Source organism: Sciurus carolinensis, chromosome 17 (assembly GCF_902686445.1).
Source record: "Sciurus carolinensis chromosome 17, mSciCar1.2, whole genome shotgun sequence".
Taxonomy (NCBI): Eukaryota; Metazoa; Chordata; class Mammalia; order Rodentia; family Sciuridae; genus Sciurus; species Sciurus carolinensis.
In genome coordinates this window covers 51715823-51735930 of record NC_062229.1, presented here as the reverse complement: position 1 = coordinate 51735930, position 20108 = coordinate 51715823, and the positions used below count along the sequence as shown (strand labels likewise).

Here is a 20108-nt window from a genome sequence, read left to right as displayed (position 1 = left end):
CCATAAATGTCTGAATCTATTCAGGCCACTAAGAACCATAAAAAAGAGGTCTGGGGATGTAGCTCTGTGGTAGACTGCTTGCTTATTAGCATGCTCAAAGCCTTGGGTTCCATCCTCAGCAAGTACCACAATAAAATGAAACCAAAAAAAAAAAAAAAAACCATAAAAAAGCAAGATTTATAATACATAAAACATTAGAATATAATCGTAAGTCACTCAAAGCTAACAGGTTGTAGTCCTTAATTACCTAATATATATAGGTCATGGGGTATACTTTTATTGCCTTAGTCACTAAAGAACAAGTCACATGCAGTTCGCAGTTGAAGTTTAAAATCTGTAAAGTCAAAAAGAAGTGACTGTAGAATTTGCTCTTCTTTGCAGTACAGTAGCATCACTTAAGTCTATGTATTCTGCCATGCAAACAGCACTTGAGAAAAAAAATTTTAACTAGTGTTAGCTCTGAAACAAATATGCATACATGCTTTTTTATTTTTTTTTATTTTATTTTAGTTGTCAATGGACCTTTATTTTATTTACATGTGGTGCTGAGAATCGAACCCAGTGCCCCACATATGCTAGGCAAGTGCTCTACCCCTGAGCCACAACCCCAGCCCCATAATACATGCTTTCGGAGCAATTCGTTTTATTTTTTTGTTCTTGATCCAACTTTTTAAATTTACTGCATCAAATGGGATTTTACAAAACTAAATCTTTTTTTCTTTCTTTCTTTTTGGTACTGGGGATTTATCCCAGAGGTGCTTTACATCCCCAACCCTTTTTCATATTTTAATTTGAGACAGGATTTTACCAAGTTGCTTATGGACTTGCTAAGTTCCTGAGGCTGGCCTCAAATCTGCGATCCTTCTGCCTCAGCTTCCCGAGTTGTTGGGATTACAGGTGTGCACTGCTGTCTGCTGAAATTTAAAGTTTGATGTTGTGCCCCACTCCGTTATAATAACTCACGATAAGTCTACCTCCAACTTAAATAATTAGTAAACCCACTGGGATTTGTATTTATTGACCAGAGTTTATAAAATAAACAAATCAAATTTGCTGTAAGAAAATCTATGTCAAATATAAAGACTCAAGAAGAACACACAACTATCTATTTTATCATTTTATTAGGAATAATTTCAAATGGGTTATGAAGAAAACTTATTCATTGTGTTTGACGAGTTTTCAAAAAAAACTCTTAATGAAAGATATGTTTACCAATAAACAGAACATCAGCAGAACTATCATATACTGGGCAAAGAGTCAGGCTGATACCAAAAGCAACATGCAACATAAAAAAGAAACAATATAAAGGAAGACAATCTGCTGAGTATTAAAAGCCATCTCAATATGAACTCTTTGCAACCAGCACAGAATTAGCTATAAATCCAAACCACACCAAGGTTAAGTTTGGCTGATGGAAATCAGGAGTCAATAATAGGGAAGAAATATTAAGTTTCTCAGTGCAAGAGAGTTGAATAGTGTTTTGGAGCATTTCCCTGGCTGGTACAAGCAGTATTAGAAAATCCTTTTGGCAAGGGATAGAAATAAATACAAATGGAATGCTACATGTTTAAATCAGCAGACTGTCCCAGGAATGATATAGGTATCAGTAAAGTAGCAAGGGGGTGACTTTAAAACATTATTCGTTGTGGGCTCAAAAAACATTCAAAACTGATTTATTTAAAGGTGTCACAATAGCTATGTCCAGGCATTTAGGTTTAAAGGAAATAAAAATTTAAAAAGGATACTTTTTTCCCCAAGGAGAATTTCTTCAAAACCAAGCATACTGCTAAGGAGCAACAATATACTTGGTAAACAATAATTGGCAACAAAATAAGTTTAAATGCTGTAATATTCTGCCCAAACCAGTCCCAGATACAGTTTAATAACCAAGATGCAAACTAATTTTGTTGTAACAAGCCTAGACCAATTCTATCAAAATGTGTCCTTGGTTAGATATCCGGCTTCATTTAACGTTTTGAAAGCTCATTTGACAGCCAGTCAAGTCCCTCATACAGACCAGTTCCTTGTGTAGCACAAGTGGCTTGAACATACCACTGTGAAGAAAGGACAAGAAAATACTGATTAACAAGATTGTGTATAACCAGTGTTTAAACCTTCTTAATCAAAATACTAAGTATTCCCCCTTCAAATGCCCAAGGTTACTACTAAGTCAGCAGTTACTTGTCAGCAGTAACTGTGAAAAAAGGAAACAAAAATATACAAAAACATTGGAAAATATGAGGAAATATGTTAAATGACTACATCTCAAACATAATTTGATATCCAATGATTTTCTAACTATAAAGATTACTCAAAATTACCTATGCTTTATGATTCAGAATTTTCTCACACCTCTTGCTTCTCACAACCCCCCCCCCCCCATATTTAAAGCTACATCTACCTATTCATTAGATTTAGTCAATTTTCCACCATTTAAACTGAAGGGAATATTCATGGGGAAAATAGTAACTAACAAACTACTCAACTAAAAGGGCTGACTTTTGTATAATCAAAAGACTATATTATCATATCTGTGTGTATATGTTGTATTGGGATTTGAACCCAGATTCTCACATATTAGGCAAGCATTCTACTACTGAGCTAACATTCCCAGCTTTTTACTTATTTATTTTTGAGAAAGGGTCTCACTAAATTGCTGAGACTGGCCTTGAACTTGAAATTCTCCTGCCTCAGCCTCCCAAGTAGCTGGGATTATAGGCATGCACTATCATGCCTGGCTTACTTTACCATAATTTTTATAAATGATGTGCTCATTACCTGCTCAAAGAGGTTAACTATCAATGTTTAAATTGAGTATTAGCTGAAATAGTAACTCTAGAAGTCAGGAAGTCAGTATTAACCTCCAAATACTTACTGTTCTGTTACGAAGAGACTGAAGGCCTAATTTATCTGTCATTTCACTGATAGCCATAGCATTTGGCAAATCCTGTTTGTTTGCAAAAAGCAGCAGAACCGCATCTTGCAGCTCATCTTCCTCAAGCTGGAAATCAAAGGTATGGTAGTAACAAAAACTGAGATCCAATTATTATAACAAAGTGTCCAAAACACTGTCTTACTATATATATTTTTTCAACATTAAATAGCATTAAACAACAACCAAATTTCTCTAGGTAAATTTCAGATACTTTTACAACTTAAATCTCATATCCTTCAGTTTTTAAATCTAGATTAAATAATCATATGCCTTCAAGTAAAGTAAAACTATTGTTCAAGCCAATCATCCTATACCCTAATTAAGGTAAATCACCTTCATGAATTTCTATAGAGAATGAGGACTGCCAAAGTCAAGAAATACATATGGGATACAGTGTTTAAAGCATAATCTTATAGTACATAATAGCAGAAGTATTTAGATGATGATCCTTTTGGATTTTCATCCTTTCCAGACAATGGGGTCTCACAACACTGAGACAATAGAATCACTAGGACATTAGTGGTATCATAAAAAGCACAAGAAAAGCACCAAGAATAGAAGCTGGTAAGAATAAGTATTGTATAATAAATACAACATGAATGAACCTTGAAAAATTATGCTAGGTGAAAGAAGTTAGTCACAAAAGACCACATATGATATTGATTCCATTTATAGGAATATAAAGAATAAAGAGCCAAATAGATTAGTGACTGTCAGGGGCCAGGGATGTGGGGTAGGGAAAGGAAGGTAATGGGGAATGACTGCTAATGGTTCCAGGATTTATTTTTGAAGTGACAGAAATGTTCTAATATTAGATTCTGGTGATGGTTAATAAAACTTTGTATACTAAAAACCACTGACTCACACCTTTTCTTGGATACTAGGGATCCAACCCAGAGCCTTGAACATGCTGAGTGCTATACCACTGAGCTGCATCCCCAGCCCTGGTTTACACATTTTATTTTATCTTTAGTTATCAGTATCAGGGATTCAATCCAGGGAGAATTAACCACTGAGCCACATCCTCAGCCCTTTTTTATATTTTATTTAGAGAGAGCACTGAGTTGCTTAGGGGCTCACTAAAATGCTGAAACTGGCTTTGAACTCATAATCCTCCTGCCTTAGCCTCCCAAGCCACTGGGATTATGAGTGTGTGCCACTACACCCAGCTTGACTGCACATTTTATTTATTTATTTCTATTTTTTTTTTGGTACCAGGGATTGAACCCAGGGGCACTTAACCACCAAGCCACATCCCCAGTCCTTTTTGTATTTTATTTAGGTCTTACTAGGCTGCTAAGTGCCTTGATAAACTGCTAACCGCTGGCTTTGAACTTGCAATCCTCCTGCCTCAGCCTCCCGATTTGCTGGGATTATAGGAGTGCACCACTGAGTCCAGTCTGCATATTTTAAATGAATGATATTTGTGGTTTATGAATCCATAGCTCTTCTCAAAAAAAGAGTAGAAGTTGGTGAAATCTGACTCTATATAGGCAAGAAGTCATCAGTGACTCAGTTATACACATAACAAAAAAATTGTTTTTATATACTACTCAACTCACAGAAGCAATGAATGAGAATCAGGGTTTCATTTCAGTAAATGTTTCATGGCTATACATATGAAACCATAATAAGGTTCCTCAACAATTTTTCTCTCTTCAGGATTTTTTTTCAGTATTTTTAGTTGTAGATGAACATGCTATCTTTACTTACAAAATATTTCTGAATCATAAGCACAGCAGAGAAAACTGAACCTAAGTCCAGTGTGGTGGCAATTCCTATAATTCCAACAACTAGGGAGGCTGAGACAGGAGAATTTCAAGTTCAGTGCCAGCCTTAGGGCAACTTAGTGAGGTCCTGTCTCAACATTAAATTAAAAAGGTTTAGAATACAGCTCAGTGGTAGAATGCCTCTGGGTTTAATCCCCAGTACTATAAAATAGTACTGGGAAAATTGAACCTGAGGACCCTGGGAACAAGGGATTCAAACCAGAATTCTCAGGTTAAAACTGAAAAACTACAGACTTTATATTTATAAAATAAAGAACTGGACTAAATCAAACATCCTCAACCAGAAAATATGCATCAAAATCAATCATGGAGTATTCTAGGCAGTTTTTCTTTTTTGTTTGTGCTACAGGGAATTGAACCCAGGGGCCTTGTACATACCAGCCAAGTACTCTACCACTAAGCCCCATGCATAAGCCCCATGCATCTTCTTCTCAACTTACTGAGGTAGCTAATCTTCTGTGTTTTTTAAAAAAGCTCTACAGGAGCTGGGCACAATGGCATACATGGTAATCCCAGTGACTCAGAAGGCAGAGGCAGGAGGATTACAAGTTCAAGGACAGCCTTAGCAACTTAGAGAGACTCTGTCTCAATATAAAAAATAAGGAGGACTGGGAACACGGCTCAGTGGTAAAGCGACCCTGTGTTAAACCCCAGTACCCAAAATATAAATGAATAAGCAAGCAAGTTCCAAAGGGAGCCATGGATGCAAGTCCAGTGACAAAGCACATAATTCCAATGTGCAATCCCTAGCACCAAATAAATAGCTTTATAGGAGATTTTTGTGTGTGTGCATTCTTAAGAACCTGTGAATAATAGTTTCTGAAGTTACTTTCTACCTCTTAAAAATATGTACCAACCACTAACACAACCACTCTCACCCAGAAAAACAAGCCTTGAAAATGATAAAATTTTAAATACATACTTACCATTTTCTGTAGTACCTGGGCTCCTTCCTGAATTCTTTCACGATCATTGCTATCTACCACAAAAATAAGACCCTAGGAAAAATATTTCAATAAATTATAAAATAAAACTTAAGGCATAGAGAGTAAATATGAAACACACTGGCAAAATGTTATCAAGGTTAGACATGGAAGAAAATGTTCTCTTATTGAAAATCTAACAAAACAAAGAGCTTTAATACTAAAAATTAAAGAGCACCACCATTTGTGACTTTAACTTATGTAATTCCAAGCCTAAAAGAAAAATATTAATCTTAACCAATGATAATTTTTCTCAACTATACTGAGAATACTTTTCATTCCTTTTTTCTTCCCTAGCATATGTAAGCACAAGTAAGTAAAGAGCAAAACAAACACATAATGTGAGGACAAAAGGGAGAAGAATAAACTAAGGATCCCAAAGAATTATGAATTTACTAAGAAATGGCTTACTCACAAAAAGGCATGCCACAAAATATAAAAAGAAAAGCGACAAGAGTGAAGGGAGAGTTTGCACATGCTTCATCGTAGAAAGAAAAAAGAGCTTTGTTCCAGAATGTTGCCTGCGAACTCTATCACGAGAAGGCTCAAACAAAATACAACATGAGGATTGGGGATGTAGCACAGTAACTCAGTGGTGAACTATCTGCCTAGCACACACAAGTATTCTATCCTTGGGTTCTATCCACAGTACTGCCAAAGGGAAAAAAAAATCTTTAAAACTATCTCATCATCAGATTTAATCTGGAAAGAAAACAAAAAAAAAACCATGAAAATTTCAAGGTTTACTTGATCAAATAAGAAATTCTTATTTTTTTTTTTTTAATATTTTATTTAGAGACAGGGTCTCACACTAAGTTGCTTAGGGCCTCACTCAATTGCTGAGGCTGGCTTTAAACTTTCAGTCCTCCTGTTTCAGGTTTTGGAGTCACCAGGATTACAGGTATGCACAACCGTGCCCAGCTCAAATAAGAAATTCTTAACAAAAAGGAAGGTAGTTGATTTTTTTTTTTTTTAAGTACTCCAGTATGATCTACCATTGACCTACATTCCCACCTGTTTATATATTTTGAGATGGTCTCAGTAGTGACAATCTTTAAAGATAAACAGTGGATTGCAATGCAAGTTCAAGGCTTGCCTCAGCAATTTAGAAAGGCCCTTAAGCAGCTTAGAAGATCCTGCCTCAAAATAAAAAATACAAAGGGCTGGGGATGTGGCACAGTAAAGCACCTTTGGGTTCAATCCCCAGTACCTCCAAATAAAACAACTTTCAAATGGGAAAGTATGAAATTCTCAGCTAGAAAAGCAGGGACAGATTAATTTAATAGCTTTGGTAAAATCTATTCTTATTTTGCTAATGTGATTGAGTGCTTTAAATATTTTTCTTTCTACAACCCTACCCTCTAAAGTTATTTTATTTAATTTACATTTTTTTGTAATGGGGATTGAACCTAGGGGTACTCTACCACTGAACTACACCCCAGTCCTTTTCACTTTTGATTAATACAGGATCTTGCTAAATTGCTGAGGCAAGCCTCAAACTTATGTTGCCTCAGTCTCCTAAAATGCTAGGATAACAAACATACACCACCACTCTGTCCCCTGAAGTATTTTTGATCCTGTATAACAAACTGTCTTATGCTTTTGCTTATTTAGCAAATTTCAAATCCATGTTCTTTACTGGAAGGAAACTATTACTCTATTTTGGAAACTATTACTTTAATCATAATATCCTCTGAAAAAACTTTTGGTGCTTTTTGAGCCAATGGCAGCATGATGAAAAGAAATCTCAGCAGTACTTGTTATTTATACTACTTATGCCTTGAATATAACTCCTCTTCTAGAAAATAAAAACATTAACTTTATAAGCCTGTTAAAGAGTAAATGCAGTCAGAGGTTCGTAGGATCCTCCATGAGATATTAAGAACTGTGTACTGTGCTTGTCTTTACCAGAGATGCTTAGAAAACCTACGTCTCCTCATTCTACTTCCTTATCTCAAAAGCAATTATTCCTTTTGTTAGAATATACCTTCTATGCCCTCTAGAAGAGGTAAGTCCTTTAAAAGGGATCCAATTCTATCTTCACTACTATTCCATTTTAATTATTTTAAAATGTGAATAATGATGGTGAAAACCTGAAATACCAATGACTCAGGGGGCCAAGGCAAGAGTATTGCAAGTTGGAGGACAACCTCTGCAACATAATGAGGCCATGTTTCAAAAGTAAAAATAAAATGGGGTGGAGAAATAGTTCACTGGTAGAGTACCCCAGGTTCAATCCCCAGTGAAACACACCACACACACACGCACACACACACACACACACACACACACACAGAAATGCTGTAGGTTCAAAAGTTAAATCAAGAGTGAAAATTATTTTATGAATAAATTCTAAATTATTCTCTTCCTAGATAGTCTAGAATCAAGAGTGTAGAAAAACTTAGGATTCTAAAAATAAGCCCAGTTATTATAAGATTACTTTAAAAAACCAAATATTTATTTAGAACAGCAAAATAATTATCTAATGAAGAAAGATGAATTTAATAGAAAAAACCCTGTGTTCTAGGTCGTAATGTAAGTTAGAAACACAATTAAATGGCTAAACATTTCTTTTAAATTTTATAGCTAGAAAAAATGATCAGGAATGCTAAAAATGCAAGCTAAGAGCTTAACTGTGATTACATCAGGTGACACCTAAGACTTTCTCCAGCAGACATGAATTCCCTAGGAAGAAATACTTGGGATTTTAATTCTGGGGTAGTCCAAAGGCCAGGAACAGGTCTAATCTCAAATGTAAAACTCAAACGTTCTTACAAAGCATTGCAATAAATCCAGGGATAAAACCATGGTTACCATTGGGTCAAAGATCAGAAAGGTTTTACACGATATTTAACTTTACTTCAAAAATATGCTCCCTACCAGGTTCAGCAGTGGTACCTGTAATCCAAGCAACTAGAGAGGTTGAGGCAGGAAGACCACAAATTCAAAGGCAACCTGAGCAACTTATCCAGAGACCCTGTCTCAAAAAAAAATTTTTTTTTTTCAAAATTTTTTAAAAAGGGATAGGGATGTCCAATTACAAAGTGCCCCTGGGTTTGATCCTCAGTACCTTTACCCACCATCCCCCAAAACAAAAACAAAACTACTAAATGAAACAACTTAAGACCCACTTTAAAATAATCCAGGGGACTGGGACTCATTAAAGATGAATATCAGTTAAACAATATTGACTATATCCCAACAACTAAAGTTGTACAATAAATATGTGGGAGTTTATTATGGTACCCTATTTTTGTGTATGTTTGAAAATTTTCCCAAAATAAAGTTTTTTAAAGCATGTACCACTGTATCAAAATATCTGTGCTAACCAAATCTATTTAATGAACATTCACATTCTTGTTTTTAAATAAGAAACCTTCTATTTAAATCAGGTTTATTCCAACTTCTCACCTAGGGTATTCACTGCCTTCTGGTCCTTCTATTTAAACCAGGTTTGTTCCAACCTCTCACCTAGGGTATCCACTGCCTTCTGGTGGCATACTTCACTTGTATGAAATATTTTAAATGTTGGAGAGCAAGTCTGCTATCATTTGGACGTGGGGTGTCCCCAAAAGCTCACATGTGAGACAATGCAGGAAGGTTCAAAGGAGAAATGATTGGGTTGTAAGAGTCTTAACCCAATCAGTGAATTAATCCCTGATGGGATGAACTGTTAAGTGGTAGGGTGTGGCTGGAGGAGACTGGAATTGGAGTGTGGCTTTGGGGTATATATTTTGTATCTGGAGAGTACAGACTAACTCTCTTTCTCTGCTTCCTGATGATGCAAGCTGCTTCCCTCTGCCATGCTCTTCCGCCATGATGTTCTGCCTCACCTGGAGCCCCAAGGGATGGAGTCAGCCTTCTATGGACTAAGACCTCTGAAACTTGAGCCCTCAAATAAACTTCCTCCTCTACAGTAGTACTGGTTGGGTCATTTAGTCACAGCAGCAAAAAAGCTCACTAAAACAAAGTCTAACATTACAATCTTAAAACCTATCAGTGCTTTTAATATCACATATTATCAACTTCGGTAGTAAATAAACTAGTGAATAACCCTTTATGAGTAAAAGAGACAACAAAATTGGGACTAGATTAAACAAAAACTCTCCAATCTTGTTGTCATTTCAAGTTTCAATTTCCTTATATATGAGATTTAGACTCACTGAGAAGAAAGTTTGCTCCTAGGGATTATATTCCAAATTTTGGACTGTTGCAACTCAGGGAGGGAGAGCTGCTACTGACATCTATCTAATGACAAGGAAGAGAGCCTTACTTACAGTCCCGGAATATTAGTAAGACTGCTGTTGTAAAATCCAAAATCAGCATCACCAGAGAACTTGTTAGAAATACAAGAACCCGAGGCTTTAGCCAGGCTCTATAAAACCAATCTGTATTTTTGACAAATATCCAGGTAATTCATATGCACGTTCAAGTTTTAGAAACACTAACGATGCTTACTTTACTTGCTCAGAGATTCTGGTTCAAGTGGCATTTTGCTATGATTGGGGTTTCTGGATTTTGAGATCACCTCAAGTCTCATGTGCAGCCAAATTTGAGAACTCCTAATCTACAGGATCACTGAAGTCTCTTCCATGCCAGTATTATATATACTACATAATAATAATGAAATTATCTTACAAGTCAACCCAGCATTTATCTTAATGTATTTTAAATAAAGTAAATATGTACCTGGGTTACATGAAGGTCTATCATTGTCTTAAATTCATTAGAAACCACTATGATAGAAAGTTACACATACTTTACTTTCTAAACTACGATGAGAGACTTAATTCATTCTTTTTTTGTGTGTGTGAGAAAAAGGAAAAAGAAGTTTTATTGCTTTGCTAGAAAAGCTTCCTGTCCCAGAGGCTGTGATTCTACCCATCAGCAGGAATAGGGGGTTTTTAAAGAGGTGATTCAAAAGCCACATTCCACATGTTCTCTGTTGGAGTTCTAACTCACTTGTTAATTTGGGAGACAGGTCATTTCTGAGATCTTTTGTACCAATCCCACCTCATCTTTCAAAATCTTACTAGGTTGGCTATGTAACTCTTTCACAACAGGGAATTTAGTTTTCAAAGGCATGAGTTAAAGAGTCCACTAAAGAATATGGGAGTAGTTATAAGGTCAACTCATATAGTAAACACCAACCTCCAAGTAAAATTCAGAACATGAAACCATTAAAAAAAAAAAAAGTTTAAAAAAACTTTTATAATATTCTTACCTGGGTATTTTGGAAGTAATGCCTCCAGAGAGGCCTAATTTTATCTTGACCACCAACATCCCATACTGTGAAACAAATGTTCTTATATTCTACTGTTTCCACATTAAAACCTACAAGGAAAAAACAAAAATGCTGTGCATAATGCATCATTAAGAAAATACACTCCTTTACTGTGGAATATCTTAGCTATTCTACTAAGAAAATCATAAAGTTTTAACAAAAACACAGATTCTGCTTTTCTTCCCATTCCAAGATATAAGGTAAGGTCAACAGTAAACTTTCTTACCAATGGTAGGAATGGTGGTGACTATCTCCCCTAACTTCAGTTTATAAAGAATGGTCGTCTTGCCAGCAGCATCCAATCCAACTAGAAGAAGACATTACAGATTTAAAATCTAGATCAAAAGTATACAAAAAAATAATTTTACAATAACTTATTAGTTTGAAAGTAAAAGTTGATTGCTCAAGGTACCAGTCTGAGTTAGAAACAAAAATTATCTCATTTCTGATTCCCAAAGGCAATATACTAGAAGCCTTTCCATTTTCTATCTAGACCAAGCAAGACAGCATATAGTAGAAAAAGGCAAAGAATATGTGGCTGACTCAGAATCTAATCTTTTGTTGTCACAAACTTGATAGGCAAGCACTCTGCAGTGAGTCATATACTCTACCCTAGGTTAAATGGTTTCTTTTTATTTTTATTTTTTGTGGTACTGGGGATTGAACCCAGGGGTGTTATACCACTAAACCACATCCCCAGTCCCTTTTATTTTGAGACAGGGCCTCACTAAATTGCTGAAGCTGGCTTCAAACTTAAAATCCTCCAAACTCATTCTCCCAAGTAGCTGGGATTACAGGTACATATCTCAGAACCTATCATTTTATATAGATATAGTTATAGATATATAGATATAGATATAGATAGATAGTTTTTAGTCGTCAGTGAACACAATACCTTATTTTTTATGTGGTGCTAAGGATCAAACTCAGGGCCTCACCCATGCTAGGTGAGCATTCCACCACTGAGCCATAACCCCAGTCCCTCTATCACCATTTTTTAAAATGAAAATTAGAAGACAAGGCCAGGCTCATTCCACCTCATCCTTCCTATTCTATACCCTACAAAGGGTAACTTTAAGATTTCCCTGCAGGCTCTGACCTCTTAAGTCTTCTTATACTTGAGCCCTCTAATCAAACCCTGTTCCCCCTTTTATACTAGATCACAGGTTTATTCTTTCCAAAATTCTGACACATACTAGTCACAATGAGCTATCCACCCCAAGTCTTCATTCTTGGACATAAGAACTACTACACAAAGTTTTATTTTGAATACGGAACAGTATCAAAAAGATCAGGGAGCTTGGGATATAACTCAATGGTAGAATGGTACCTACCATGTGGAAGGTGCTGGGTTTGATCCCCAGCACCACAAAAAATAAATAAGAAAACAATTGGAAATATTAGCAAAATCAAGTCGCTACCTTAAAGTCTGGCATCTTCAGTAAAACACAAAAAAGGGGAGGTGTAAACAACAACCAGATCTTCTAATACTTCTACAAAGCTGTATCTCTTGAGAGAAAAAGATATTTTTAAACTAAAAAAAAAAAAAATCACCTTAAAACCCAAACACAGGGCTGGGGATATAGCTCAGTTGGTAGAGTGCTTGCCTTGCAAGCACAAGGCCCTGGGTTTGATCCCCAGCACCACACACACACACAAAAATGTACAAACACAATTAAACCAAGTCAGAAGTGAAACTGAGATGCTGATTAAGAAAAAGAAAAATGAAAAAACAAAACCACTTGAGTCATGTTCTGAGAACTGAACAATCCTCACTGGAGGTCCAGCTGGGGAAGTTGAGGCAGGAGGAAGACTGCTAAGTTCAAGGTCAGCCTAAGCAACTTAACAAGACCCAGTTTTTATTAAAATAAATAAAAAGGGCTGGGGATGTAGCTCAATGGTAGAGCACCCCTGGGTTCAATCTCCAGTAACACACCAAGGAAATAAAAAGAAAATAAAAATAAGATGTAAGTCCCAAAATACTAAGAATGTATAAGGACACAGGTATTCCAATTTTTCTTCTAATAAGCTTTATATCTGCTTGTAGGTCTTTTTTTTCCTCCTCCTTCACTGCTGGAGATTGAACCCAGGGCTTCAGGCATGCTACTGAAGCACTTTACCATAGAGTTATACTCCCTGCCCCAGTATATATTTAGTAGTTTCTTCTACTTCTCTGTTGCACAGTGTTTTCTTTTAATTATAGATATACACAATACCTTTATTTATTTTAATTGTAGAGATACACAATACCTTTATTTATTTATTTTATGTGCTGCTAAGAATCGAATCCAGTGACTCACTAGGCAAGCACTCTACCCCTGAACTACAACCACAGCCCTGGCAGAGTATTTTTTTTAACTTGATTAGCATGTACTGCTTTCACTTAAAAAAATTTTTCCTTTTATCAAAATGTTGAGCTGTTTACATTTCCTGATACATTATTTTGAAGATGACTGCTTTACAGCCTTGAATAAAAACTTTTATTTTTAAGGGAAGCATTTACAAAATAATGCCATCAGAGAGACCTTTTAAGCACTCACAAATTATTTTTTAAATAAAAACTACAAGGGGTTAGGGCTGTGGCTCTGTGGCAGAAAGCTTGCCTCATATTCATGAAGCCCTGGTTTTGATTCTCAGCACCCTAAACAAGCAAATAAACTATAAGACAAAAGGGCTGGGGATGTAGCTCAGTGGTACAGCACACCAGCATGCATGAAGCCCAGGGTCTGATCTACAGCACCACAAAAAAATCCCTCCCAAATTACAAGGGTTTAATGGCTTACAGACACATAAAAGAAATATTTTCAGTTGTATGCAAAATAATGGTGCTATATAAATACAAACCAACAGTTTAAAAAAAAGGCATTTCCATTGTGAGCTTTAAGATGCACAAATTGTATGTACACGTCATCATCACTTAAAACTCATTATACAGTTCTTTACATAAGAACATGTTCACCTAACAATTTCATGCCACTTTAGTCATTTCTTAAGTATGTATTTACTTAATGTTTCAATATTTAACAATAGATTTTTCCACAAAATAAAACTATAACCAATTCTCAAATAACCGAGAGAAGAGTAATCTGTACAGTTCAGCAAATCTTCCCTCCCTTCCACTACTATAAACAGGTCCATGTATTGGAAGATATGCTGAAATCACTACTTGTTCTCCTTAACTAGACCTGTACTTTGATCAAAGTGTTAATATTCCAAGCAAAACTACCACAGTATTCTTTGCTAATCATTAAAAAGTGTGTCTACCAATTTATGGCAGTGAGAAATCTTATTTTTTAAGTTAAAGAAGCTGGATGCAATCATATCAACTTTGACAGGGAAAAAAGTACAAGAAGAAAAAAGCTATAAAAATATATTTTCAGATGGAGAAAAATGATTTTTCATGTTTTTCTTTCTCTTTAAAATTTTGTTTTCTTCTTAATTTCATTTTCCATTTCAAATTTTCTAAAATAAGTTTAAAATACACCATAATGTTAAAATAATCATTTAAAATTGAGTGTTTACTGTGTTCCAAGCACAATAGTAGGTCCTTATTTTTGACATTTGACTCCTCACATTAAACTTCCATTTTTCATATTAGGCCTCGTAGGTTCAGAAATGTCCCCAGAATCACAGAAGTAAAAGAAAAGGTGTTCAAAACCCTATGTATTCTGGAGAATTAGAACCCTTAAACGTCACTAGTGGGAATGTAAATGATAACAGCTACTTTGGAAAAGAGTTTGTTCCCCCAAAATGTTAAACAATTATCATATGGCCCCCAAATTCCACTCCTATGCATTTACCCAAGAGAATTAAAATATGTGCCCAACAAAACAAACGCCATATGTTCATAATGTCATAATGGCATTATTTGAGACCAGTTAAGTACAAAGGTCCAAATTTCCATCAACTAAAGAAAGAATAAATAGGGGGCTGGGGAGATAGCTCAGTCGGTAGAGTGCTTGCTTTGTAAGCACAAGGACCTGGGTTCGATCCCCAGCACCCCAAAAAAAAAAAGAAAAAAGAAAAAGAAAAGAAAGAATAAATAAAATGTTATATTTATACAATGGAATTACTATTAGGCCATTTTTTAAAGGCATTAAGTAAAATATATGCTATAACAAGAACTTTGAAAACATCATTCCAAGTGAAAAAAGCCACACAAAAGGCTACCTATTACATGATTCCACTGTATGAAATGTTCAGAATAGACAAACACAAAAATAAAGTAGGTTAGAGACTGCCAGAGGATGGGAAAAGAGGACAATGGGAGTGATTGCTAAAGGGTATAGATTTCTTTTTGGAATGATGAAAAATTCTGGAATTAGTAGTGATGGCTACAAATTACAAATACACTAAAAATCAGGAATTCTTCATACACCAGGGGTAAAGGATAAATTTTATGGTATATATGACTATCTCAATTTAAACAAACTAAAAAAACAAACAAAAAAACCTAATCCTGATGCCCGAGTTCTCAAGTAGTATTTATATATACTGCCATTCTGTTTTTAACTTTTCTAGAGGATGTATTATACCTTAATATTTTATCTAATTCAGGTTTGATCATCCAAAGAGAAACTGAGATTACCAGGTACAAAAAAAAAAAAAAAAATAGTGAGTGTAAGTCTTGCTTCTACGTAACCGTCAGGAACATTTACATTTTTATCAAGGTAATTAGAAGCAAATCATAAAAGTTACTGTTAGCCACTCTTTGTAGTAATGCAGGTGCATCTTTCTAAGTATGGCTATATCAACTTCTAGGGGCATAAAACTTTATTTTTGACCTTTCTATTATTTCCTATATTCTCATAACTAATAAGACGAGGGTCTTATTTTATCTTGTGGTGCTGGGAATCAAACCCAGGGCCTCACACATGCTAGGCAAGTGCTCTATCACTGAGCTACCTCCTCAGATCCCTTTCCAAAAAAAAAAAAAAAAAAAAGGCTAGCAATTATATTTTCAACTAATAAAAGACATGAGAAAATGCTTGCAATAATGTAAGTTAAAAGGAGAACAAAAAACTATCACAACTATAGAGTTGTGAAATGATATAGCTACTTTGGAACTTCTAAAATTTGAAAGTAAAGACGATAAATAATAGTGAAATGGTAATTACAAGTAATTATTACTTTATTCTTTCACATATTCTCTAAATTTCACAAACAGGACATATTTTTAATCAGGGCAAAAAACTGCATAATATGGATTTGCAAAATGTTGAAAAAATATGAAACACCACGCTTTAGTTTGAAGACCCACGTAAATATTGCTAATATTTCTTAAATTTGGCAAATAGAAGATCCTTCCTCTTAAACCTCTCTGGTCCCAAAAAAACATTCAAGGCAATACAGACTACACTGATATTAGCAAATTTTTAGAAAGCAATACTTTTTCATCTTTTCAACACGCAATAACTCAAAAGTTCAAAGTAAAAGAGGTAAGAATTAATAACTATCCTCTGAAGAATCCATGAGCATATTTAGATATAAACAAAATCCAAAGATTTCCTTACTAAAATTATATTTTATCATGGATTGAGATATGGAGACCTAACAAAATAAGGTAATGTGAAAGCTACTGCTTTCTAACTCTAGCTCTATGAGAACTCTAGGATGAAAACTGGCTGTCCCTTCAACTTAAACTTAGTAGCATTCACATGAGTAATTAGCCCTTATAAATACTACATAGTTTCTGTCCATCAAGTGTCCAGAAGACTTTAAATTTGACAGTGCTGGTTTTTTATTTCTAATTACAATTAACCAAGAACCCCATCTTCTGACACTTTTTTCATAACTTGAACTTCTGGGACAGCAGTAAAGGCAGGAATTAAATTTACATCTTTTCCACTGTAGCTGGCAAAACAGACACATTAGCTAACTGCTAACTTTCAAAACATTCTGTCACCTATTATTTATGCTGTCAATCACTCATAAAGCTTCTACTTAACAGTTCAGGAACATTTACATTTAGAAAAATCTAAGACTATCAAACTTGCAAACCCACTTTCCTTGTTCTTGAACATATCCCTGTCTGTACTTCCTCTAATAAGTTACCATAAAAGTTGGTCTTGTGACAAGTGTTTTCAATCAAGTAAAACTGATTATTCCTAAACTAAAAGTGCAAAATAATAGCAAACCTGAGTAATATATGACATAAAAAATGTAATTCCAAAACATGACTTCTTTGGGGCTGGGGTTGTGGCTCAGTGGTAGAGCGCTCGCCTAGCGTACGTAAGGCCCCCTGGGTTCTGTCCTCAGCACCACATAAACATGAAATAAAAGTATTGTGTCCACCTATAATCAAAAAAAAAAAAAAAAAAAATGACTTCTATCCCCTCTTAACCCTCTTCTATTTTCTTCTGATCATTATCTGGAAAAGAGGGGAAAGCAAATATAAGAAAGTGTTTAGCCCAGCACGGTAGCACACTCCTGTAATTCCAGTGGATTGAGAATTCAAAGCCAGCCTCAGCAACATAGTGAGGCTCTAAGCAACTCAGCAAGACCCAGTCTTTAAATAAAATACAAAAAAAAACTGGGAATGTGGTTCAATGGTTAAGTGCCCCTGGATTCAATCTCCAGTACCAAAAACAACAAAGAAAGTGTTTATAGCATACTTCTAACCTTCTTCCCATTCTGACACTTTTAACTATCACAAAACAACAAGAAAAGGGAAAATAGCAACTGATTTATAATAAATCTTAAGTAAAACAACCAATATACTACATTTTCAGAAACACAATTATAAGTCCAGGTTAACCTCTAAAAAACAGGCTGGAACTCTCATTTATCATAGTCCAAAGTTCTCCCATTGACTTCAGATTCTTCTTCAGACTGTCAATTTTCAGCCACTTAAATATGCCAGCCCTTCTAAAATAAGTCTTGTCCTCTTCATAAAGGAGATATAAGAAACTTCAATACTAACATCTTTGTGAATGAATCATGAACAATTGTTTTATGAACTGTAAAGAACCTGAACTAAGAGGAAAACAAAACAACCAAATGTGTAAACTAACTCTTCATATACCTTAAAATATTAAACTTCTCACAGAAGCAGAGCTGGAAAATAGGTCTCACTCCACTCTCTAGAAAACAAACTAATAAGCCAACAAGCTTCACACTTGAAAGGCTACTTTTAACACTATTCAGGTCCATTATTCGGTTGTGAAGTAGAGAGACTACTCACAGTACTAGGGAGGAGGGGTTACTTACATCACCCAAGTGACAATCCTTCCCCCTTGGCTGTACAAAAAAAGGCCTCTGAAAAAGCAGTATTCAAAATTTTAATTTTCTAAAATATTTTTTTAAAAAGAACTTTGTAGTTACTATTTGACAAGGTTATCCTAAAATTACGTGTCATGATGTTCGGTTCAGGTACTAAAAATTACCAGGATTTAAAAGTAGTTTCTCAAAGTTTTCTGCGTGAAGCCTTAGGCCAGCTGGACAAATATTAGTTTGAAAAATCAAAGATAATAACCAAATACATTTAGAGTTCTTGAAAGCCAAAAGAAACAGTTACATGATAAACTCGGTTTGCATGGAATGAACTCATTAATATGAGGGAAATAATGAAACCGAATCCAGCGCAAGCCAAAGTTTAGCAAAATATGCTCTAAAGGATTCCGGACTCTCCACAAACCGAGGGTGCCTCTCTCCACCGCACTGGGCCTGGTCACTTCCTGCCCCGGGCGGCTCCAAGCCGTCGGTAGCCGCTCGCTCACATACCAATGGTGTATGCAGACCGTGTACACGACGGGGAAAGGGGGAGGACGGCGGAGACGCTCTGCCTCCCTCTCAACCGCTGCCCACACCCAGTTAGAGGGAAAGAAGATCGCACTCTCAGAATGGGCCTTACCAGCGCTCGCTTCCACCAAATCTCCACACAATCTAGTCGGGTTTTCAATCAAATCAAGAAAAGTCAAGCCCAGAATGAGAAAAACCTTACCCAGGTTTTAAACATGCCTCTTCAGGCGGCCGATCTGGGATGACCGCTCACCTTTCGCCGTTGTTCCCCTTGAAGAATTTCTCCCGACCCCCGACCCGCCACCCCTCCCCCACCACGGCTGGCGGAGAAAAAAAAAAAAAACAGGCCTAGAGACCGCCCCAAGCTTCAAGACCTGGTCTCCCCTCCCGATCCGTACAGGCGCCTGCCGCGGGTCCCTTACTCACCCATCAAAATACGCATCTGCTTCTTGCCAAAGAGGCGGGAGAACAGAGAAGAGATGGTGAGGCCCATGGCGGTGGTGGCACTTGGCGATGGGCAGAAAAAGGGGTCGGAGCGTCCCTGGGCCTCCTGATTTCACACTCCCGACAAACAACACAAGGGAAGAGAAAGAGCTGAAGCAGAAAGGGAGCGGCAGGGACCGCTCGTTGGCCTGAGTGACGGATGAAGCTTCGGGACACGAATTAGCGGGTCGAGGTCCTGCTTGGCGACTGGCGCGGCAGCTCGGGCTCTGACTTTAACTCTCCGGCTGTGCCACGTCACACGGCGGCCGCGGCGACTCTAGCAGCGGCCCGGCCCCTCCAACGCGGACAGATTCGCGTCACCGTCGCCCCATCCCCCTGCGCTTCCGGTACTGCCAGCGTCTCTGCGCCTGCGCACGTAGGAGATTGGCCATAGCTTTGCTGACGTGCGTCTCTTGCCGCCGCCACCTCCTGGACGTGGCTCCAGGAGCGGGGCGAGGTCGGAGGCACATGCGCAGTGGTAGAAGGGCAAAGTCCCATGATGCCTCGCTTTGTCACTTCCAATCAGACTCAACTCAAGATGCTTCCGCCCGTAAAAATGTATTGTAGGGTTGTATCTTTGCTTCCGGGAAGGCGAGAAGAGCATTGTGGGTTAGATAGTGAACCTCCGGGCGTCTTCCTTTTTCACGTTACGCTTTGGGGATTCCCAGATTCCACGAACGTACATCGAAATCTTGCCTAGAGGAGAGGCGAAGATGAACCCTGCCTTTCAGACGGATAAGTGGTTAATAGCAGATCTGCGGGTGGAGAAACGGCAATCTAGTAAGGTGGTAGGACACACCAGGTCCTGTGTGAAGACTAGCTCTCCAAGACTTTTCCATCAGCTGTTGCTCTTTTAACAGAAGGAAGTCAACGAGGTTTCTTGTACCTTTCCT

General features: G+C 36.8%; 1 protein-coding gene across 1 annotated transcript; it reads right to left on the bottom strand.

The window, feature by feature from the left end:
* Positions 1-1104: 1104 nt before the first annotated feature.
* On the bottom strand, positions 1105-19562 carry Arf4 (ADP ribosylation factor 4). The gene is made up of 6 exons (XM_047530555.1): positions 19159-19562; positions 11219-11299; positions 10933-11042; positions 5652-5723; positions 2876-3001; positions 1105-2054 (listed from the first exon to the last, which is right to left on the bottom strand). Exons 1-6 carry the CDS (start codon positions 19223-19225, stop codon positions 1968-1970), a joined length of 543 nt encoding a protein of 180 aa, XP_047386511.1. The 5' UTR covers positions 19226-19562; the 3' UTR covers positions 1105-1967.
* Positions 19563-20108: the final 546 nt, after the last annotated feature.